The sequence below is a fragment of the Falco cherrug genome, chromosome 5 (genome assembly GCF_023634085.1).
Source record: "Falco cherrug isolate bFalChe1 chromosome 5, bFalChe1.pri, whole genome shotgun sequence".
Classification (NCBI taxonomy): Eukaryota; Metazoa; Chordata; class Aves; order Falconiformes; family Falconidae; genus Falco; species Falco cherrug.
Genome location: NC_073701.1, coordinates 3,850,939 through 3,868,189, shown reverse-complemented (window position 1 = coordinate 3,868,189; position 17,251 = coordinate 3,850,939). Strand labels below are relative to the sequence as shown.

General features: G+C 51.3%; 1 protein-coding gene across 1 annotated transcript in view; it reads right to left on the bottom strand.

Annotated features, from left to right (window-relative positions):
* Positions 1-7,625: 7,625 nt before the first annotated feature.
* Positions 7,626-17,251, bottom strand: part of CASQ2 (calsequestrin 2) — a 34,780-nt gene continuing 25,154 nt past the window's right edge. The window contains exons 8-11 of the mRNA XM_005433328.3: positions 15,473-15,527; positions 14,674-14,774; positions 14,251-14,325; positions 7,626-10,484 (exon numbers count right to left, since the gene is read on the bottom strand). Of these exons, the coding sequence (XP_005433385.1) occupies positions 10,281-10,484; positions 14,251-14,325; positions 14,674-14,774; positions 15,473-15,527 (435 nt within the window). The 3' untranslated portion in view covers positions 7,626-10,280. The remainder of the gene's footprint in view (positions 10,485-14,250; positions 14,326-14,673; positions 14,775-15,472; positions 15,528-17,251) is intronic.

Below are 17,251 nucleotides of genomic sequence, written 5' to 3'. Positions count from 1 at the left end.
CTCCTTCCTCTTATCCTTTCAGACAAAAAAAGAAAGCTTTTCTGGCCTTCAAGCATTCCTTAGCTGTGGCTGGGAGGGGCCCTGCAAACATGTGGTTTAACCTTTTCTGAGGCTGTCTTTTTGTCACCCTTGTTCTAGACCCTTCTGATCTGCCCTGCCACAGTAAAATGCAAACTCATTTGTCATTCCTGAAAAAAGACTGGTAGGTGAGTGCTTTGAACACCTGAAATCTTAAATAATGGGGAGCAAATGCAGCTGGGGGGGGGCACGCGCGACTGGAGTGGGAACTGGTTTTTCTGCCTCCTGTCTTCTCATGGTTTGCACACCAATTATGAAGTGCAGGATTCGTTGCAGAGTTCCTTATTTGGACCTGGTGAGGAGGAGGAGTGGCGAGAGGTGGAAAAGCCAGTGCTCCCCGTTGGTGTGGATGCGAGCCTGTGCTCTGCTAAAACAACGTGCGGGGATCTCACATCAACAGCACCTGTGGGCGCAGCTTTCCCCACCTCCACTTCCCATCACTGGCACGCCGAGAGCTTGGAAAGACCCGTGCCCACGGAGACGGGGAAGCAGCCTTCTTACCTAGACAGTCTTTGGTACCCAGTTTTCAGGAAAGCCCCGTTTGGCGGGGAGTACCTGGCCTGGCCACTGTGCCCTGCCCCAGCAGGTCTCCTCCATGGGCTTCAGCTGCTGGAAAAATCCACAGGATGCTGCTGCGCAGTTTAAAATAAGAGTGCAGCGGCTGTGGAGATAAGCAGTGCACGTATAAACGCTGGTGGAGAGAAACAGCCAAATGGGTAATTCTCTGCTTGGGGGAGGATGGATGTATTTAGGCTACAGAGCCCGGGAGGAAGCAGGAAGGGTGGGATGGGGCTGTGCTTGGTCCTGCCTCCTGCCCTCCCTTGATCTCTGCTTTTGATCTGTCCCCCTCATCCTGCTGGTGCTTTGGCAGTGCCCAGCCCTGGGCTGTTTGCCCTGCAGCTCCAGGAATGGGCAGGGAAAGGAAACCACACCGCTGGTGCTGCCCTGCGGAGCCCAGGGTGGGTGTGCAGCCGTCGCTGGTCCCCTCCTGCCTTGCGGTGGAAAACCTGACCTGCCGGCCTGGAGCTGTGTGGGTAAAGGCTCTGTGGGAGCTGGCTGCAGGTGTGTCACGGGAAGGTGTGAGAAGCAGGAATTTGGCACAAACAAGATAATGGGCTCGTCAGCCTCGTCCAAGGCTCTTAGCCTTGAGAGTTGTGTCTTCACGTAGGAGTTCAGCATGCTCTGTTTCATTTTTGACTTAGCGCTGATACCAAATCAACACCCGGTTGCTGCCCTTTGTGGCACTTTCTCTCCTGCTGTGGGTTGTGGAAGCTGATGGAAGGAACAGGCTTTGCTGGAGGGACCAGTTCCTTTGGCCTTCGCCCAGAGCTCAGCTGCCTGAATCACAAGGGGCTGTGTGTGTGGCTCAGCAGAAATTAGAGCTGAGGGTGCTCTTCTGGTTTGGCCAAGTCTTTCACTTAAGCTGCGAGGGTCTTTGAGGTGTGATGGAGCCTCAGGTGCAGCGCTGGGTTAAGTTACCGACCCAAACTTCTCTGACGGAAAGGGGGCAGAGGCTTTCAGTGGCAAATGATGCTTGGAGGGACCCTGTGTGCTGAACGAGAGGTAAGTGCCTTCTGGAATGTACCAGAACAGGGTCCCTCGAGGAGGAGATGGCTCTCCTGCAGTGCCCTTCCTGAAGGTAAGGACATAAGGTTATGGCTAGCCTGAGACAGCACAGCAACAGCCGCTGGGGTAGAGATTTGGTGGCTGAAGTGTGGCTTAATACATAAGAAGATCAGTTGACCCCGTTGATTGACGTGACCAGGCTTCGCCGTTACGGATGGCCAGAAGCCACCAGCGTTGGGGAATTGAGTGAGGAGATGTGGGCAAAGGGGCTGCACGCAGCCAGGGTGTAACAAATGGGTTAAGAAAGGGATTTGTCACCTTCGGCAACTAGCTCTAGTGCCTTGTGTGAAGCACCGGCAACACCTCACCGTACAGTATTGCCAGCTGAATTCATAGTTCAGTGAAGCATCTGGCTGCAGAGGTGGGCAGAGCTTCAAACCCCGGGACAGCTTCTCCCGGTGCTACGTGCTGGCGGTGCTGCCTCAGCCCCAGACCTGATCTCCCGGGATCCGCGGGGGGGGATGGAGCTCGAGGGCTTGCGGGGGCCCTGGAGCTCGGGGCAGGCGTGCGGGGCTGGGGGTGTCCCAGCCGGACACGGTGTCTCACAGCAGCATGCAGGAAGGGAAGGTGTGTTGGGAGTTGGCCAAGCGGAGTGCTTTGATTTGTCTTTCAGCACAACTCCTGAGTTGATGTTGGACTGGGAAGGTGGCGGGTTTAGGTTACAGGCCTTTCCGGTACTGAGGGATAACGGGCTGGGGCAGGGGTGCCCGTTCCCTTTTCATGTGCGCATCCATGCGACGCTGGCTCAGGAGGTGCTGAGAGAAGAGGGAGCACCGAGTGTAACCTGTCTGCATGTAGGTAAGGACGGTGTCGTGGGGTGATTGAATAATTGCGTATGCATAAATCACTGTCTCTGAACAAGGTTACCTGAGTTGCTTTGAAATGCCGTAACGAGTTTTACAGCCCTGCTGTGAGTGTGTGCGCTGGTTACACCGACAACGTTGTGTGCAAAATGGAGAGGACTTCAAATGGGAAGGCTGTTTTCCTGTTTCTCCCCATCTCCCTGTCTCCCTTCATCATCAGTTTGGAAAAGGTTGTGGACTGGGTTTTTTTCCCCTAGCTACTGCTCATATGGACCCCGCTGCGAGACTGCTAGCCTGCTCCAGAGCCCTGAGCTGCTCCTCCCTTCCTCTAAAATCTGGGGAGCTGAACTAGGTGAAGATGGCCACTTTGTCCATGCCTTGGGGCTTGCCCTGGTTCCAGCTCAGCTGATGCAAATCCCCTGGGGATGCCAGGAGCCCTGACCAGCGGTACTGCTGCTTGCCAGCCTTCGCACCCATGGGTCCTGCCCGCGGGAGTGGGAGAAGCGTTGGCTGGTGGGGCCAGGACAGGGAATAAGCAGCCCTTGGGCTCCATGTGGGCAGCGCTAAATCAATTCAGGAGAAGAAGAAGGGATATAACTTTTACCTTGTGGGTGTGCATTTGGGATAGCTCAGTGTGTCCACCTTGCTTGTCTATTAAAATACGAGACGGTAAGACAAGGAGGAGGCAGTGTGTAGCTGGTGGAAGAGACCTTGGAGAACAGGGTGTGGTTTTTCCCTCCAGCATCCTTAGAAACATGAAGGTACAAAGAATTTAAAAACAGAGACACCAGAAATTGCTCTAGGCATGAAGCTGCTCTGTAAATTGAAACATTTTAAATCTCTTCCAAAGGCAAAAAACAGGCTTCCAAATGCTTAGACATCTACAGCCTTTTCTGTCTTTTATTTGCCTTTTTTTTTTTTTAATTTGCCTTTTTTTTCCCCCTCTACTACTTGAAAAAGTAGCATGAAGGAAAAGTGGATGCATAGAGAGAAGGGAGTTCTTGATAAAACACATTTGATTCAGCCTCTCTGGAAGTTTTAAGAGACACTCCGAACTTTTTCGCTCTTTGGACCTCTCTTCAGCATGAGTCGGATGCTCTGGGCAGGCTTTAAAAGAGAGAATGGGAAGGAGCTGATTGTATCTGGGCCACAGATGTGAAACAGATCTGCAAACCTTTTAGCTTCTATTTTGTAAAAGCTCATTCTTGAGTAGTCATAATACCAGATCCTACAGTTGATTATAATTTTGCTTTGTAAGTGGTTGGGAGAAACTGGTTTAGTAATTCAGTAACTAGACTGTGGGAAGCTGTGCAAATTCCTCCAGCGATTTCATTTTGCGGGGACTAAAATGTTCTTCAAACATTTAGTTACTTTTTGCCATTCAATAGCTTTTTTCTTTGTCGTTAGCAGGAGCAGGGCTTTGGCATGTTGGATTGAATTTTAAAGCAAAAATCTAACACCAGGCAAATTTCAGGGCTGCTCTCTGGTTGAACATAGTTTTATTTTTACCTGTGTTACTGAGGGAGAGGAGGGACCTGATTCAAGCTGGGCTTCCTCCGGATCCAGAAGTGGAGGATGAGGTCGCCCATGGCCATTTAAAGTAATTTTCCACCCATGACCGAAGGTGGGCAGGTAGTTGGTTTTCTGGCTGCTGTTGAAGTATGGGATAACACCGCCAGCAAACTCCATTTATTTAACCCTTGAGGCTTACTTCTCACATTGTGAAGTCATGCCAGTTGTCTTCTGCTCAGGTGGTGCAGTGGTATGGTCGCTGGTGGGAATGGGGGTTACTGTTCTCTTCCCGCAGTGGCAGCGGTTGGAGCGTGGTTGTAGGGTGATGGTTCCTCATCTGGATTTTGGGATGATGGGAAAAGATGCCTACCAAAAAAAAAAAAAAAAATCCTGGTATTGCCTCAGCGCCCAGGCTGGTGAAACAGCTTCACCTTGAGCAGGTCCCACCTGTCCCCCCCGCAAAAGGAAAGCCAGTCTCAGCCTTGTCCGGTTGGCTTTCTCCTCAGGAGGGAAATGTTACGCCCCGCTGTGTTCCCAGCCATGGCTCGTGGCATGGGGGTTCACCGTGGCTGGTTCCTGGCAGTGCTGTGAGGGATGCTGCTGTCTTCCTGGGCTGGGGATGAGCTCCAGCAGTAGCGACAGGGGAGGGCTGTGTCCTGAAGTGACCCTCAATACCATATGCTGTGGGAGTGGGTTGAGGAGAAGGGGAAGACGGGCTAGATAAAAATGCGAGAGAAAAAATATTAGGGGAGCCAGTGAAGATCAGAAGAGTAGGAAGTGAGTAGGGATGAAAGGTGAAAAAGCTACATTTTCACCCTGTTTTCTGTAGCGTTAGGGACAATACCAGAAACCGTTTCAGTGCTTTGCTGATCATCTTCATCACGGGGGCTCACAACAGAAGGGGGGGGGGGGGGGGGGGGGAAGGGGGGAGCGGGCCCCGGAAGGATCTTTGCCTCCATCCCAAAAGCTGCTTGTAATCTGACTCCAGAAATGGGTCTTCAAGCTCCTAAGGAAGCTCTGTGGTTTTGGGTTTTTTTTTTCCCTTTCCCTCCCTGCTTTAAATAGTTTTAACACCTTTTAAACCTGGCAAGGAGCATTCTGGCACCCGGGCCAAGAGGGCTGGCTCTGCCCTTGACCCTGGCCCATGGTCTCCATCACCATGAGACACCTTCTTCTGCCAAAGAGGTGTGAGAGTCGTCCCACGCCTGGCCCCGAGGGGTGCTCACCGCTGAAGGGCTGCTTTGCCCAAAGGCCGGTGGTAGACAGGAGCGGGGAAAGGCTGGGAATGCTGCAGCGCGGTGGGTTGACACTCAGGATCGTGGGTCTCAGGTAGGAAACCGTCCTGCCGCCTCATTACCGAGGTTAATTATCCTTCCTGCTGTGCTCTGCTGCTTCCAGTTCCTAGTGGACGGTGTTGCACTGCACAGCGTAGATGTACCGGGGGTGTAAAAGTAGCCAGGAGGCAGCTGGTTTTGCCCTGGAGGGCTTTGGTGCTCGTTGCCTGTTCACCCATTGCCCCCCTTCAGCCCCCCAGGTCCGGGCATCAGCGTGCACGTGGCTGTGTGCAGCCTCCCCAAGCAGAGGGGGACCCAGATGCAGCCCCGGCCTCTTCTCACAGGGCTGCAAGTCAGCGGCAGCTGGGAAGTGATATGTTCCTGTCTAATTAATTATTTCCCTGGGAATAAAAGGCAAAGTTTTTTTGTTTGGTCTCAGTAATGAATCAATCATTTCGGAGGTACGGCATGCAGACAGACGCGGAGGAGCAGCCGGTGTCCTCCACGGTGCGTGCATGTTGGCATCTGGCTGAGCAGCTTGGTTCTGGGATGGGAAGCAGCTGAGAGCTCTGGCTTCACTATGGGGCTGTTCTTCTCCCAAGGGCAGCACATGAGACCCTTACCACCCCTCAGAAACATCACAAAAACCACCAACCCTGAAAATACAGTAATCTGTGACTTCCAGAGTTTCCTCCCTTGTCCTCTCCTTCTGGAGTTGTTTCCTAAATGCTTGACAGAAGCTCAGAGCGGTTTTGGGTTCACAGAGCCTCTCCATCAGCATCCTTGGTGCTGCAAAGGCAAAAGCTTTCTCCTTCATGCTTCTGTTACAGCTGCAGCGCGTGGCTCTTGATGGGTTTCCCTCTCCCTCGGCCGGTGCCCGTGAGCAGTACAGACACAAGATACAAAACCCTCTTCTGTGGCACACTGGCCACTGGCCCCCTGTCTGGCACTGGGAGGAGGTGTGTAGGACTTTGTGTTCTTGCCACATATCACTTGCGAGGGGGGTCCTCGCTGTCGCTGGGGAGACCAGGGGTTTGGGCACTTTGAAGGGACTGTTCCACTTGAAGCACTTGCAGTTAGATGAGGGCAAAATACAGTTCCTTGTCTTTATGTGTATTAAGACCCATTTAATACAAAGTCTAACTAATGATTTGCAGAAAAAGGAACTACTGGCTAAAAGAGGGACAGGACAAGGGGCAACAGGCATGAAATGAAATGAAGACAGTTCCATCAGAATATAAGGAAGAACTTATTTACCTTGAGGGTGACGGAGCACTGGCTCAGGCTGCCCAGAGAGGCTGTGGAGTCTCCTTCCCTGGAGACATTCAAAACCCACCTGGATGCCACCGTGCAACCTGCTCGAGGTGAATATACAGGAGAAAATAGCTGATCTCCAGGGGTCCCTTCTCACCCTGACCACTCTGTGATTCTGAACAGACTTACCTGCAGAAACACCCAGTGCTGCCCACATGCACAATTTTTTTGTTTGTTTTTAATAAAGAAGGGATTTTGTTTATGGTTCCTCATCCAGACATGCTGACCTTTTGCTTTTCCATGTGTAGTGGGCAGGGTTAGGCTGACTTTGCTCCTTGGGGCCACCAGTGCCTTTCAAATGCCAGTTGTGCTGAATTCTGACAGAGGAGCCCCAGAGTGCCCGTGCCTGGGGTCCTGTGTGTGATACCTCCCCGTACCACCATCCTTCCTGTCCTTGCAAGGAAGACTCCCAAGTTCTGTCTTCTCCTTCACAGGGGGTATTTCCTCATTCAGTGGTTCGGTCACCGTGAACTCAGGGCAGATGAGGTGAAAGGCAGAGGCTTTGCTGCCCACTCATCTTCATTGCCGCAATCCTTCCTCTGCTGCAATGTTTTCTTAAGGTTTTATGTTTTTATCCCAAAAGCTGATGATAAGTTCCCGTTCCTGGGCGAAGAGAATGATGAAAACCATAGCGGGGGATGAGGGAAAGGTTTGTCCCATCAAGGGCTGAGCTGGCATCCTGAAGGAGCAGCAGCTGTAAGATCAACCCTTCTTCTCATAACTCCAGGGAAACTTTCCATAAACCACTGACACCAGCCCGCCAGCCTCAGTGGCCTCTGTATAAGCCTGAGCACCACTACATGGATTACTTTTTTTCCCCCAGAGCTGTTGCTTTATGCATTGGAACACATGCATGCCTGTGAAACACGTGCGCACTTGAACACGTGTGTAGTGCTGTTTGCAGGGTCTGCCTGTGTAAGCTCTGCCTCTCGGAGCATCTAGAGAGGGGCGCATCAGAACAGATGGGGGGAGAGGTACATGGAAAGTACCCAGGCAATCGGGATGTCCCAGACAGTGCCAGCTGGGAAAGGCAATAGAGCAACTCTTCCTTTATTCTTTAGGTTTATAGAAATTCACAGCATTTTGCAGTGACTGATCTGGAGTTGCAGCGTCTGGCCAGGCTGTTACCTTACGCAGGGTGAAACTGTGCACGTTTTACTCCTGGGAATAGCCCCAAGGTAGAGATAAACAAGTACTTTTCTCAGGTCAGCATTTGTCCGTTAACCACAGACTAGGAGACTACCAAAGGGCTGGTTTTGCCTGTTCTTGCTCCTTACGGGTGTGCATCAACGAGACCCTGAGTGCTGCTTGCTCCCTCCCTCTGAGCTGGGGTCCTCCAGCAAAGCTCTCGAGGAAACAGGTGAAAGAAAAGAGCAGAAGGAGGGTGCTGGGCACCCCTCGGGCCAGGAGAGAGGAGGGGGTGAATGGAAGAGAGGAGGAGACCTCGAGGCTGAGAGCACACTCTGCATTTTAAGGCTTTTGGAGGTCTCCACCAGGTCCTCTGGGATGGGGAGTTATGAGTTGTTCATAACCCCAGTGTGACCAGGTGGATGCTCTCCCCAAACACACTTAGTTTGAGTCTTCCAGGCGGTGCTTGTGTATCGTAAAGAAGCAAGAAAGGGCAAATAGTTGACCTGGGGGCTTTGCTGTCCTGTCTGTTCTTCTCACAGACTGTGCCTTAGAATCACGGGTTGAATGTTTGATGTTCCACGAGGAGCTAACGTGGCCTACAGTCGTATATCGTATAAGCACAGCATTCATTCGTATACATAGAGATGCACAGATATCCAGCTGTGTGTTGTTTGTGCTGGCAATTTCCACTGAGAGGAGATGGCACACATAGGAACATATTGGTACTTTTTTATACCAGTAGTTTCAAATTTCTATTTCAGCTAATGTAGAGAGAGTCAAAGAGACTGATCAACAGGCAGGAAAAAAAAAATAATCTATAAAATCTTGCTTTGCAGTTCATCTGATAAAGGAGATATATAGTGTGTAAACCTTGTTTCTCATCAGGCTGATTCACATTTGTATAACGAGCTCTGATTCTCCTGTCCCTCGCACTTTTATTTCCCCTAACGTCACTTACCTCTGACACAAGCCAGTATAAGATAGGTCAGAACAATGTTTTTCATCTGTAGCAAGAGAGGACATGTGTACCCTACCTATGCTAACAAGTCTGAACGACTGGAGAACATATTTATAAATGTATTTATAAAGATAAAACTACCTCCAAACTCTCCATTCATTGCACTATTGTCAAACCTAATAAGCTAAGACAACTGAAATCTGCCGGCACGGGGAAGCAGGGAGACCTAACGCTGTGGCAGTGACCTGCACATGGATGGTGCTGCGCTTGCCAGGACTGAGTTGCTGACCCTTTGCTTTGTGAGTAACCCCCTTGACCGAGCTCCTTCTCTGTCTGCAGTCAAAAGAGGCTTCTCACAGGCTACCACGGGACAGCCGAGTCTCTAAGCAGGGAGTAACTGTGCAACTGAATACTTAAACGCCAAACAGCTTGCATCCTTTCGCTGCTCATTGCCCGACGCACGTTACCCAGCATCTGATAGGGTTGGACAGATGTGTTCCCTCCCAGCATCTTGGTCATGGGAAAAGATGCTCTGCAGGCTTTGGGTTAAAAGTCAGCTAAAGCTGGTAGGTGATGTGGCATAGGAGGGCTTCAAGGTGGGCCCCTATGAATGTTTCCGCTGGCAGGAGTGTGCTGTCTGTCTCATGTGCACCACCTTCAATCCAGCTGAGGTTCCCCTAAAAGGGAAGCTTGGCCCAGCCCAGCCCTGGCTGCAGATGTTTGCAGCTGGCCTGGAGTCTGCTCTGGTGTTTCTTTGGGGTTAAGAGCAATGGTTTGGCTTGGTGCCATGATCTTCAGCCACAAGAGCGTGGGCTCAGACCTGGATCAGCCTTTCCAACAGTTCGGGAGCTCACAAGCTTTGACGTCCTATATCCCACCACCTGCACTTACCCTAGCTTTGGCCTGAGCCTTCAAGAAGAAAGAGGTTCAGACAGGGACCGTGGTGTTTGGTTTTACCTTGTGCTGCCAGACAAGAATATCCTGTCTTTATATGGGATCACTGAAAAATTAAATAGCGTCCCTAAAACCTTCCTCCCCTCCCAAAGCTTTTTGCTGCTCCTAGCATGTTAATGAGTAGCTACAGGCTCCCACAGCAGAACTTGCAGGGTTGAGTGGTCTTGGCAGAGTAGCTGCAAAGGGCATTGTGTTTAATAAAAGGACTGAACTTTACAGTCACCTTCCCTATGTCTTGAAGGGAGATTTGGTCTTTGGATGTTAAGTGCTGGGCCGATGAGCATGGAAAATACAAATTGGCTCCCTGTGTCCCTCTGGCAGCGAGCAGGCAGACACTTTTCTCCTGCCCTGGGACACTCGGGGCAGATTCCCTGCAGATTCCTATTGTCCTTACTAAGGAGGCATGATTTGCAGCGGTGCTGGGTGCCTGCAGGCAGTCCTGGCCGCTCAGCACCGCTGAGAATCAGGCCCGGGGGGTCCCGGCAACGGCAAGGGCAGGGAGAGCGAGGCAGGGGGGGAAAGAGGAGCAGCGGTGCTTGCTGACGCTCAAACACAGGTCTTCCGATGGAGGGACCTGCCACGGGCGGGGGGGCTCTCAGCCCCCACAAGTCAAACAGCACAGAGTCACAGTTAGTCATCGTCGTCATCGTCGTCGTCATCGTCATCGTCGTCATCATCATCGTCATCATCATCATCATCGTCGTCATCATCATCATCATCATCATCATCTTCAGTATTTATCTTCCCAGAAAGCACATCCTCTATCCAGTCCTCCAGCTCCTCGGCTGTGGGCAGGTCATCATCATCCCTGATCTCCATCCAGATGCTGTCAGCCTGCAGGGACAGGTCGTGGGGAGGGGGGGGGGGTTAGCCAACCTCAGAGACACAGGGAAGTGGCCAGGTTCGCTGCTACTGGTGGGGTAAGGGTTGGACCCGAGGTGGGATGCAGGGGTAGGGGGTGGCATCAGCTCCCTCTCTGCCACAGCCTGTGGGCAGGCTCAGCCACCGTGTCTCTCCGCCCACGCGTTGGCTGGGGGCAGTGGGACTGGGCAGTGGGTTCACATGGATGTGTGGTACTTTTTGCCCTGTTAGATGTGTGCCCGCTGCCTGTTCCTGTCCTGCACCACCTACACCTGTGAGCAAAAGCGTCGCCCACCTGATGCGTCATCCTCACCCTGTCTGGCCAGGTCTGTAGACTCCAGGTCTACACAAAGAGAGAAAAAAGAGACCTATGCGAGCTCCCCCTGCATCACCCCGGTTCACAGGACATCACAGCGTTTTCCTTCTCCCTTCCAGAACCCTTCCGGGACCTCCTCCTTTGAGCCTTTGCACCCTGCTGTCAGCACCCCTTCTCTCCAGCCTCTTTTTACCATCACCTTTTCCTCAGGACATTGCTCTGGACCCTCCACATGTGATAATGGTTCCTCCTCTTGGAAGAGCCTTTCCTCAGATCATCTCAACCACACTCCAACTGAAGCATGGTGAAAACCACCGATACCCTGGACTACAGGTGCCCCCTGCTCTTTATTTCCAGCTGTCTGCATTGCTTCCATAGACTGGAGGGGATGTGGGGATTTAGTAAGAAGATGCCGTCTAAACTGCAGTGAGAAGATGCTGTCCAAACCGTGGCTGTTACCCGGGGACAGGAAACATAGCTTAGGTGGTCTCTGAGGCCTGGAAATGAAAGATTTCTCTCTGTTTTGCTATAGGTTCCTTGGGTAAACGCCTGGGTAAACACTTTTCCCTTCACTGTCTCCCCTTCATAAAATAGGATCAGCCTCCTCTTTTCCAGAGGTGCTGTGAGGTTACCTCGTTTAGCGTTTGATGTTGCAGAAACAAGTGCTTTTCATATGTCAGAAGATAACGACTAGCTTTTGCAAACGCACCCGCTTTTTTCCCCGTCTGCGGTACCTAATTGTCTGGTTTATGGCTTGCTAAAAAGCCTGGCCGATTTCTGCTCATTGAAAGCTGTTTTATCCTTCCAATATTTTCCTCCTAAAACCCCAAAACTGTAATAAAAAAGATCCACAGCTCTTGCTTCATGCAAATGGTCTTGTCTTCAAACCTCAGGACCGTTTGTGTGGCAAAAAGGGACCCCTTTAAACAGCTGGAAGTGGGCCCATCGCACCTGGGCAAGATGCTGTGCAAATGAAGCGGCGATAATTTGCAGAGCATCGTGGCCCTGGTCCTGAGCCACCACGCTGTGATGGGCTGGTGGGGGCCACTGGGAGCCCTGCTGTTTGTATTGGCAGGTTTTTAGAGAAGCAATGGGGTCACAGGGGTTATGTCCACCTAAGCCAGCAGCAGTGTTTGTTTTTACTCCGTTGCGCAAGCCCCCCTTTGTACCTGTGTAACTTGGCTGAATGCGGTGATGTAACACTGAAATAATGCAATGAGCTCACTGTTTGCTTTAGATATCACCCGCCAACCCAGAACTTTCTTAAATCTCTCTCTCTTGAGGAATAGAAAACAGACTTAAGAGGAGTGAAATAAAAACTGCAAATACTATAATCAACAACCTGAAACATTTACTGTATCAAAGCTAGATAATGCATGAGTTTTTACAGGTCTCTCAGCGACTGCTGGATAATAAGGCATATATTCCTGCCTAACACTGCTTTCTATGTGCTTGTCTTGCCGCTGACAATCCTACTTCCATGAATTCCCATGGATAGCTGTTTAATGTAGCTTTGACATGCCTTAAACATGGCCAACTGCGGTAAATATAATGAAGGGAGATACAGCAAGCTAGTAATAAGGGGAAAAGACTGGAAGACTTGAGCTCTATTTCTGGCTTGTCTGTTCATTTTTCTCATGATCTTTGGTGACAGGTGCCATCTTGGCCCTCTTCCCTTTTGTCTCTCCCTTAACAATTCTGCTAACAAGTCTTAACCCACTGGGTCCTCACTGCCAGTGTCCGTCCCATGGTCTGGCAGATGCTGCTCTGACAAGTAAAGCCCCTCTCACACCCAGCCAGCGCCACGTCCACGCCGTGACTCCCAGGCCAGCCTCTAATTCCCCTCAATGGGACTGGCGAGACCCAGGGCTTCCACTTTCTTCATAACACCATCGCTCTGCTTTCCCTACCACGTCTCCCATCTTACACTCTTGCAGCATTTGTTGTAACAGGAGGCACAATCATCTAGTACAGCCTCACCACCCCTCTTTTTCTGGGGAGGTACAGGAGAGAGGATGTGGGGGCTGGGAGCAAGACTGGTGGTGGGGCCAGGACCAGCGCCCAGCCCCAGACAGTTGTCCCAACTCTAAGTCCCTATCTGCTCTCTTGTAATGAAACATCAGATTCCCATACAGCTGAAGCTTCAAACACAAAGTCATGTACCAAATTACAAACACTTCTGCAGTGGAAAGATTTCTGCTTCCAGACACATTTACATACCCACACAGGTTCATTTGAAAGAGATTAAAACACCCAGCACTTAACCATCAAAAATAGCCTAAGGTAATAAGCGAGCCAGGCTGGAGCACGCTGCACTATGTGCTCTCTGATCATCTGGACTGTTGTTGTCAGAAAGAGGAAAGACGGTTTCTCTCCACAGGTGTGTCAGGGCTGTGATGCACATTACATCGCGCTCAGCAGCTCTCCCCATATCTCTGCTGGTGGGGGTCAGCTGGGTCCCTCTCCCGTCTGCCTTAAAAGCTCACGGTGTGCGAGCAACCTGACATCAGCCCCATGGCTTTCTGGCTTGAAGGTAAAAACAGTAGGTGCTAGAAAGGCAGCCCGACAGGACAGCTGTGGGTGCTGTGGGGATCAGCACCACCGTGGCTGTGCCCAAGCAGCAGCTGCCTGTGCAGTTCTCCCTCTGCAACACTGCCAGCTGTGAGGTGGGGTGGGAACCCAACGCTGCCACGGGGCATGGGGTGGACATGTCTCCTCTTCCCACCAAATCCCTCCAGCACTAGCTGAGGAGGAGGAGGAGGAGGAGGGGGGCCTGCATGGACCCAAACATACCCTCTTCATCCCAGCAGGACCCCTCCGTTACCAGTTGATGTTGTACTCTTATTAAAGCTATGTATTTATTTGGGGGTTTTTCCAAGCTGTGCAGTTTCTCCCTGTCATCTATTGGGGACCATCTTTCCCTCCTACACTCAAGCTGTGCTGTTCTGCTTCTGCTGCAAACCCACCCTTCTTTTCCTCCTCTTCCCCTCCCCTAAGCATGGCTTGCTTCCCCTGCCCCGTCACACGTTGCTTCACCAACCCAGCCAGGTGCAGGCAGAGCAGGGCATGGACAAGGCAGCGCGCTGTGGGTCAGGGTGGAAATGTGAGACCCTGAAACAAAAACGGGGCAAATCCCTGAAGCTCAGGCCACAGGGGCTGGTCCTGGCCTCAGCCGATGCGGCTTGTGTGCCACTTGGCTGCAGAAACATGCTCAGACCCAAGCCCTGAAGCCCGGCATTGGAGGCATTATGAACCCTGCTGCACGTGCCAATGGTGAGGTCCTTACACTTTTTCCCTGAGGAAAACGCCTGGTCTACCTGCACTTAACAGCAGGAATCCCCGTGATTCCAGCAGACCTCAACTCCCATCCTTTCTAGCACCATAATCCTGGAGCGCTGGATTTTCTGGGCACATGCTACTCACGTCAGTCACGTTCACCACTCCAATCTGTGGCCTGAACAGGTCAATCTTGAAGGTCTTCTCCCAGTAAGTGATCAGCTGCAGGAGTGAGAAACAAAGCTCAGACAAGGGTGTCTGCAACACCCTTTGCATCAGTTCCGCCGGCTGGGCTGCGCTGCAGGGAGCGCGCATCCATGGGTGCACCCAGAGAGCTCGGGCTGCCACACACGGCAAAGTGACAACTCTGGGGATGCTCCCAAGACACCATCTTCATGGGAGGCAGACCCAAGCGAGCGGCTCTCAGGGATCACCCGTGGTCTGGGTGTCCCGTCCTTCCCCGTCCCAAATTCCCTGGGGCAATTCCTGCACTTGTGCACACACAGGTACACGCACACACTCTCCATCCATGAATCAAACCAAGAAAGGCGAGGAGCCCCCACCACTCACCAGAGGAAAGTCGTCGGGGTCAATCCAGACAATGCTCAGGTCGGGATTATCGGTGTTGTCCCTGGCAACCTGCTTCAGGATTTCCAGGAACTCAAACCCATCTGAAACGACACACAAACCGCTGCAGCTCTCTCCTGCAAACACGCAGGCACGTTTTGCTTGTGGGGTTTTCAACTTCCCTCACCCCACCATACACGCAGGAGTTGTTTATAGTTCTCATTAAAATGCTGTCTCCCAGATCTTTCTTCTGATAATAAGGCTTTTAATTTCAAGCATCCTCCCCGGCTATTGAAATTAGTTACACATGAATTAAGACTCGTAATCCTTCCATGGAGGGGAACAATGTCACTATTTTCTTGTGGCGAGGGAGGAACCGAGCCCCCGAGAGGCCAAAGCTTGTTGGCATGCCGATGGCACCGAGAAGCATCCACACAATGGCTTTTTAGGAGCTGATGCCCACGGGTTTCCCACTTTCCCATCACACACCCAGCCCTCAGCATTTTCCTGGAGCCACACAGCAAGGTAGAAGCAGAGTTAGGGAGCAAATCCTGGCCCCAGGATGGAGGGAATGACTTATGACATTTTTATCCCAGTCAGCTGGCTGCTTATAATCCAGAACTTAAATCCAGCTGGCACACCTGCTAGTGTGAACACCCAGAAGCATCCCAGCTCCCCAGCCCGGTGGGCTGGGGCTCCCATTCCCAGCCAGGGCACGAGGCTCCACAGTGCAACCAAAGCACATGAAGCTGCGCTGTCCTGAGTGACGGAGAGTCACACACAGAGGAAAACGTCCTCCTACCTGGGTCATCTTCTTCGGCAAAGGCCACAATGTGGATTCCCTCCATGTCATCCTCCTGGAAACAACAAAACCGTTACTGATGGGCCGTGAAGGGAGGACAGAGTCCCGGTGGTTGCTGGAAATGAGGAGCAGTGGGATGTCATCAAACAAACCCGACAAGGCTTGACTGGAGCCCCACCAAGACACCAGAAATGGGAGCCGAGGTGAGGCCAAGCCATGGAGGTATTAGACACCAAAGCGGGTCATCGGGCTGGCGATGCTGAAAGCCTTCAGCTAAAAATGAGGTGGGCACCACGATGGCAAAGGTGAGGGAGCATCTGATGGTGTGGGGCAAAACCTTACCAGCAGAGAAGGTCAAGGGCTCTCTAGCATGGGAGTATGGGCTCACCGTCTGTGCCTGAGGCCACCTGCCCTCATAGATTTGCAGCTGCCAGGGAATGGATTGTAGGGAAACAAATACCTGGCACCATGCTCAGCCCCCCAGCATGCTCCTTCAGGGCCAGCAAAGGAGGTTTCCTCACACTGTGAGAGGCAAGGTGGCTCACTTGGGCCCCTTTCAGAAGGTGGCGGGTCTCTGCTCTAGGTGCAGGTCTCCATCAGCAGCGAAGGGAATGGAGTGGGAGGCTCATTTCGGGGCTCCAGTGAGTGGAGGACAGAAATGATGGCCTGGCTGACTGCTTTCCTCCGTGACGCGTGAGTAATGGGTAACAAAATTGGCAAAGGCCAATGGGTCTGCCAGCTGGTTCATCATCCGCCTGCTATGAATGTCATCTCTGAATTATCCCGCGGATCGGCTTCGCCTTCCTCGCCCGCTGCCAGTCCTGGTTTCCATTTCAATTGGTTTTAATGTGAGGAAAAAAATTCCCATCTAAATGCTAATTTCTTTTCCCTTCTGAGCCCAGAGGTGACAAAGTCACCATCAAAAACTGAAAGGGAAAAAAAAAAAACCCCTGAAAGATTAAGTGGAAAACATTATCTTTAAAAACAATAGCGGATGCTGGGCCTTTGCTGGCATCTTCAGGGAATATGTTTTCACCGAGGCGTTCTAGGCAGATTTACTTGGTATTCAGACCATTTACAGCTGGGAAAACCTTCACTGTTGTTCTTTCTCCATATTTGCTGGCAGCATTGTCAGACAGCAAAATAAAATACATACATACATATATATATATATATATATATATATGCACGATATATAATTACATACACAGCTATATAATATAGGTCTATTCTGACTTCCAAGGCAGCAAACAAAACTGGAGTAACTCCAGTAAAGGCACCGAGGATGTTCTGAATTTGCAGCGAGATCAGAATCCAGCCTGTTGTCTCCTGTAGGTACGAGTTTTGTGCTTGTAGCAGAGGCAAGCTCCGTATTCCCAGGCTGCTGGTAAAGCGAACAGCCCACCGCTGAGAATTCACACTTTTCCTGAGGTTATTTTAGAATATGTTCAGCATGAAAGCAAAACCACTGTGTGTGAAATTTGGGTCCCACTGAAACCCCATGAAAAAACTTTGAGGGACTTCAGGTGGATGTAGGAAGCTGCCTTCTATACAGGATCTGTATTTCAAAACAGAATTTAAAGCTATCATGCCCTTAAGTGCCTCATAGGTCCTGGTTCAGTTTTATTACTCCTTGCCTTGTGTTAAAGACTCCCAAGGTTTTGGTGCTTCAGAGTCCCGCAGTGTTTCATGCTACACAGCCAAGCAAGGTGGTCTCTGAATGCTGTTAAAAATGTGCCGAGGTTTTTAGAGGAGTAACTGCATTTTCTTTAGCGCCTG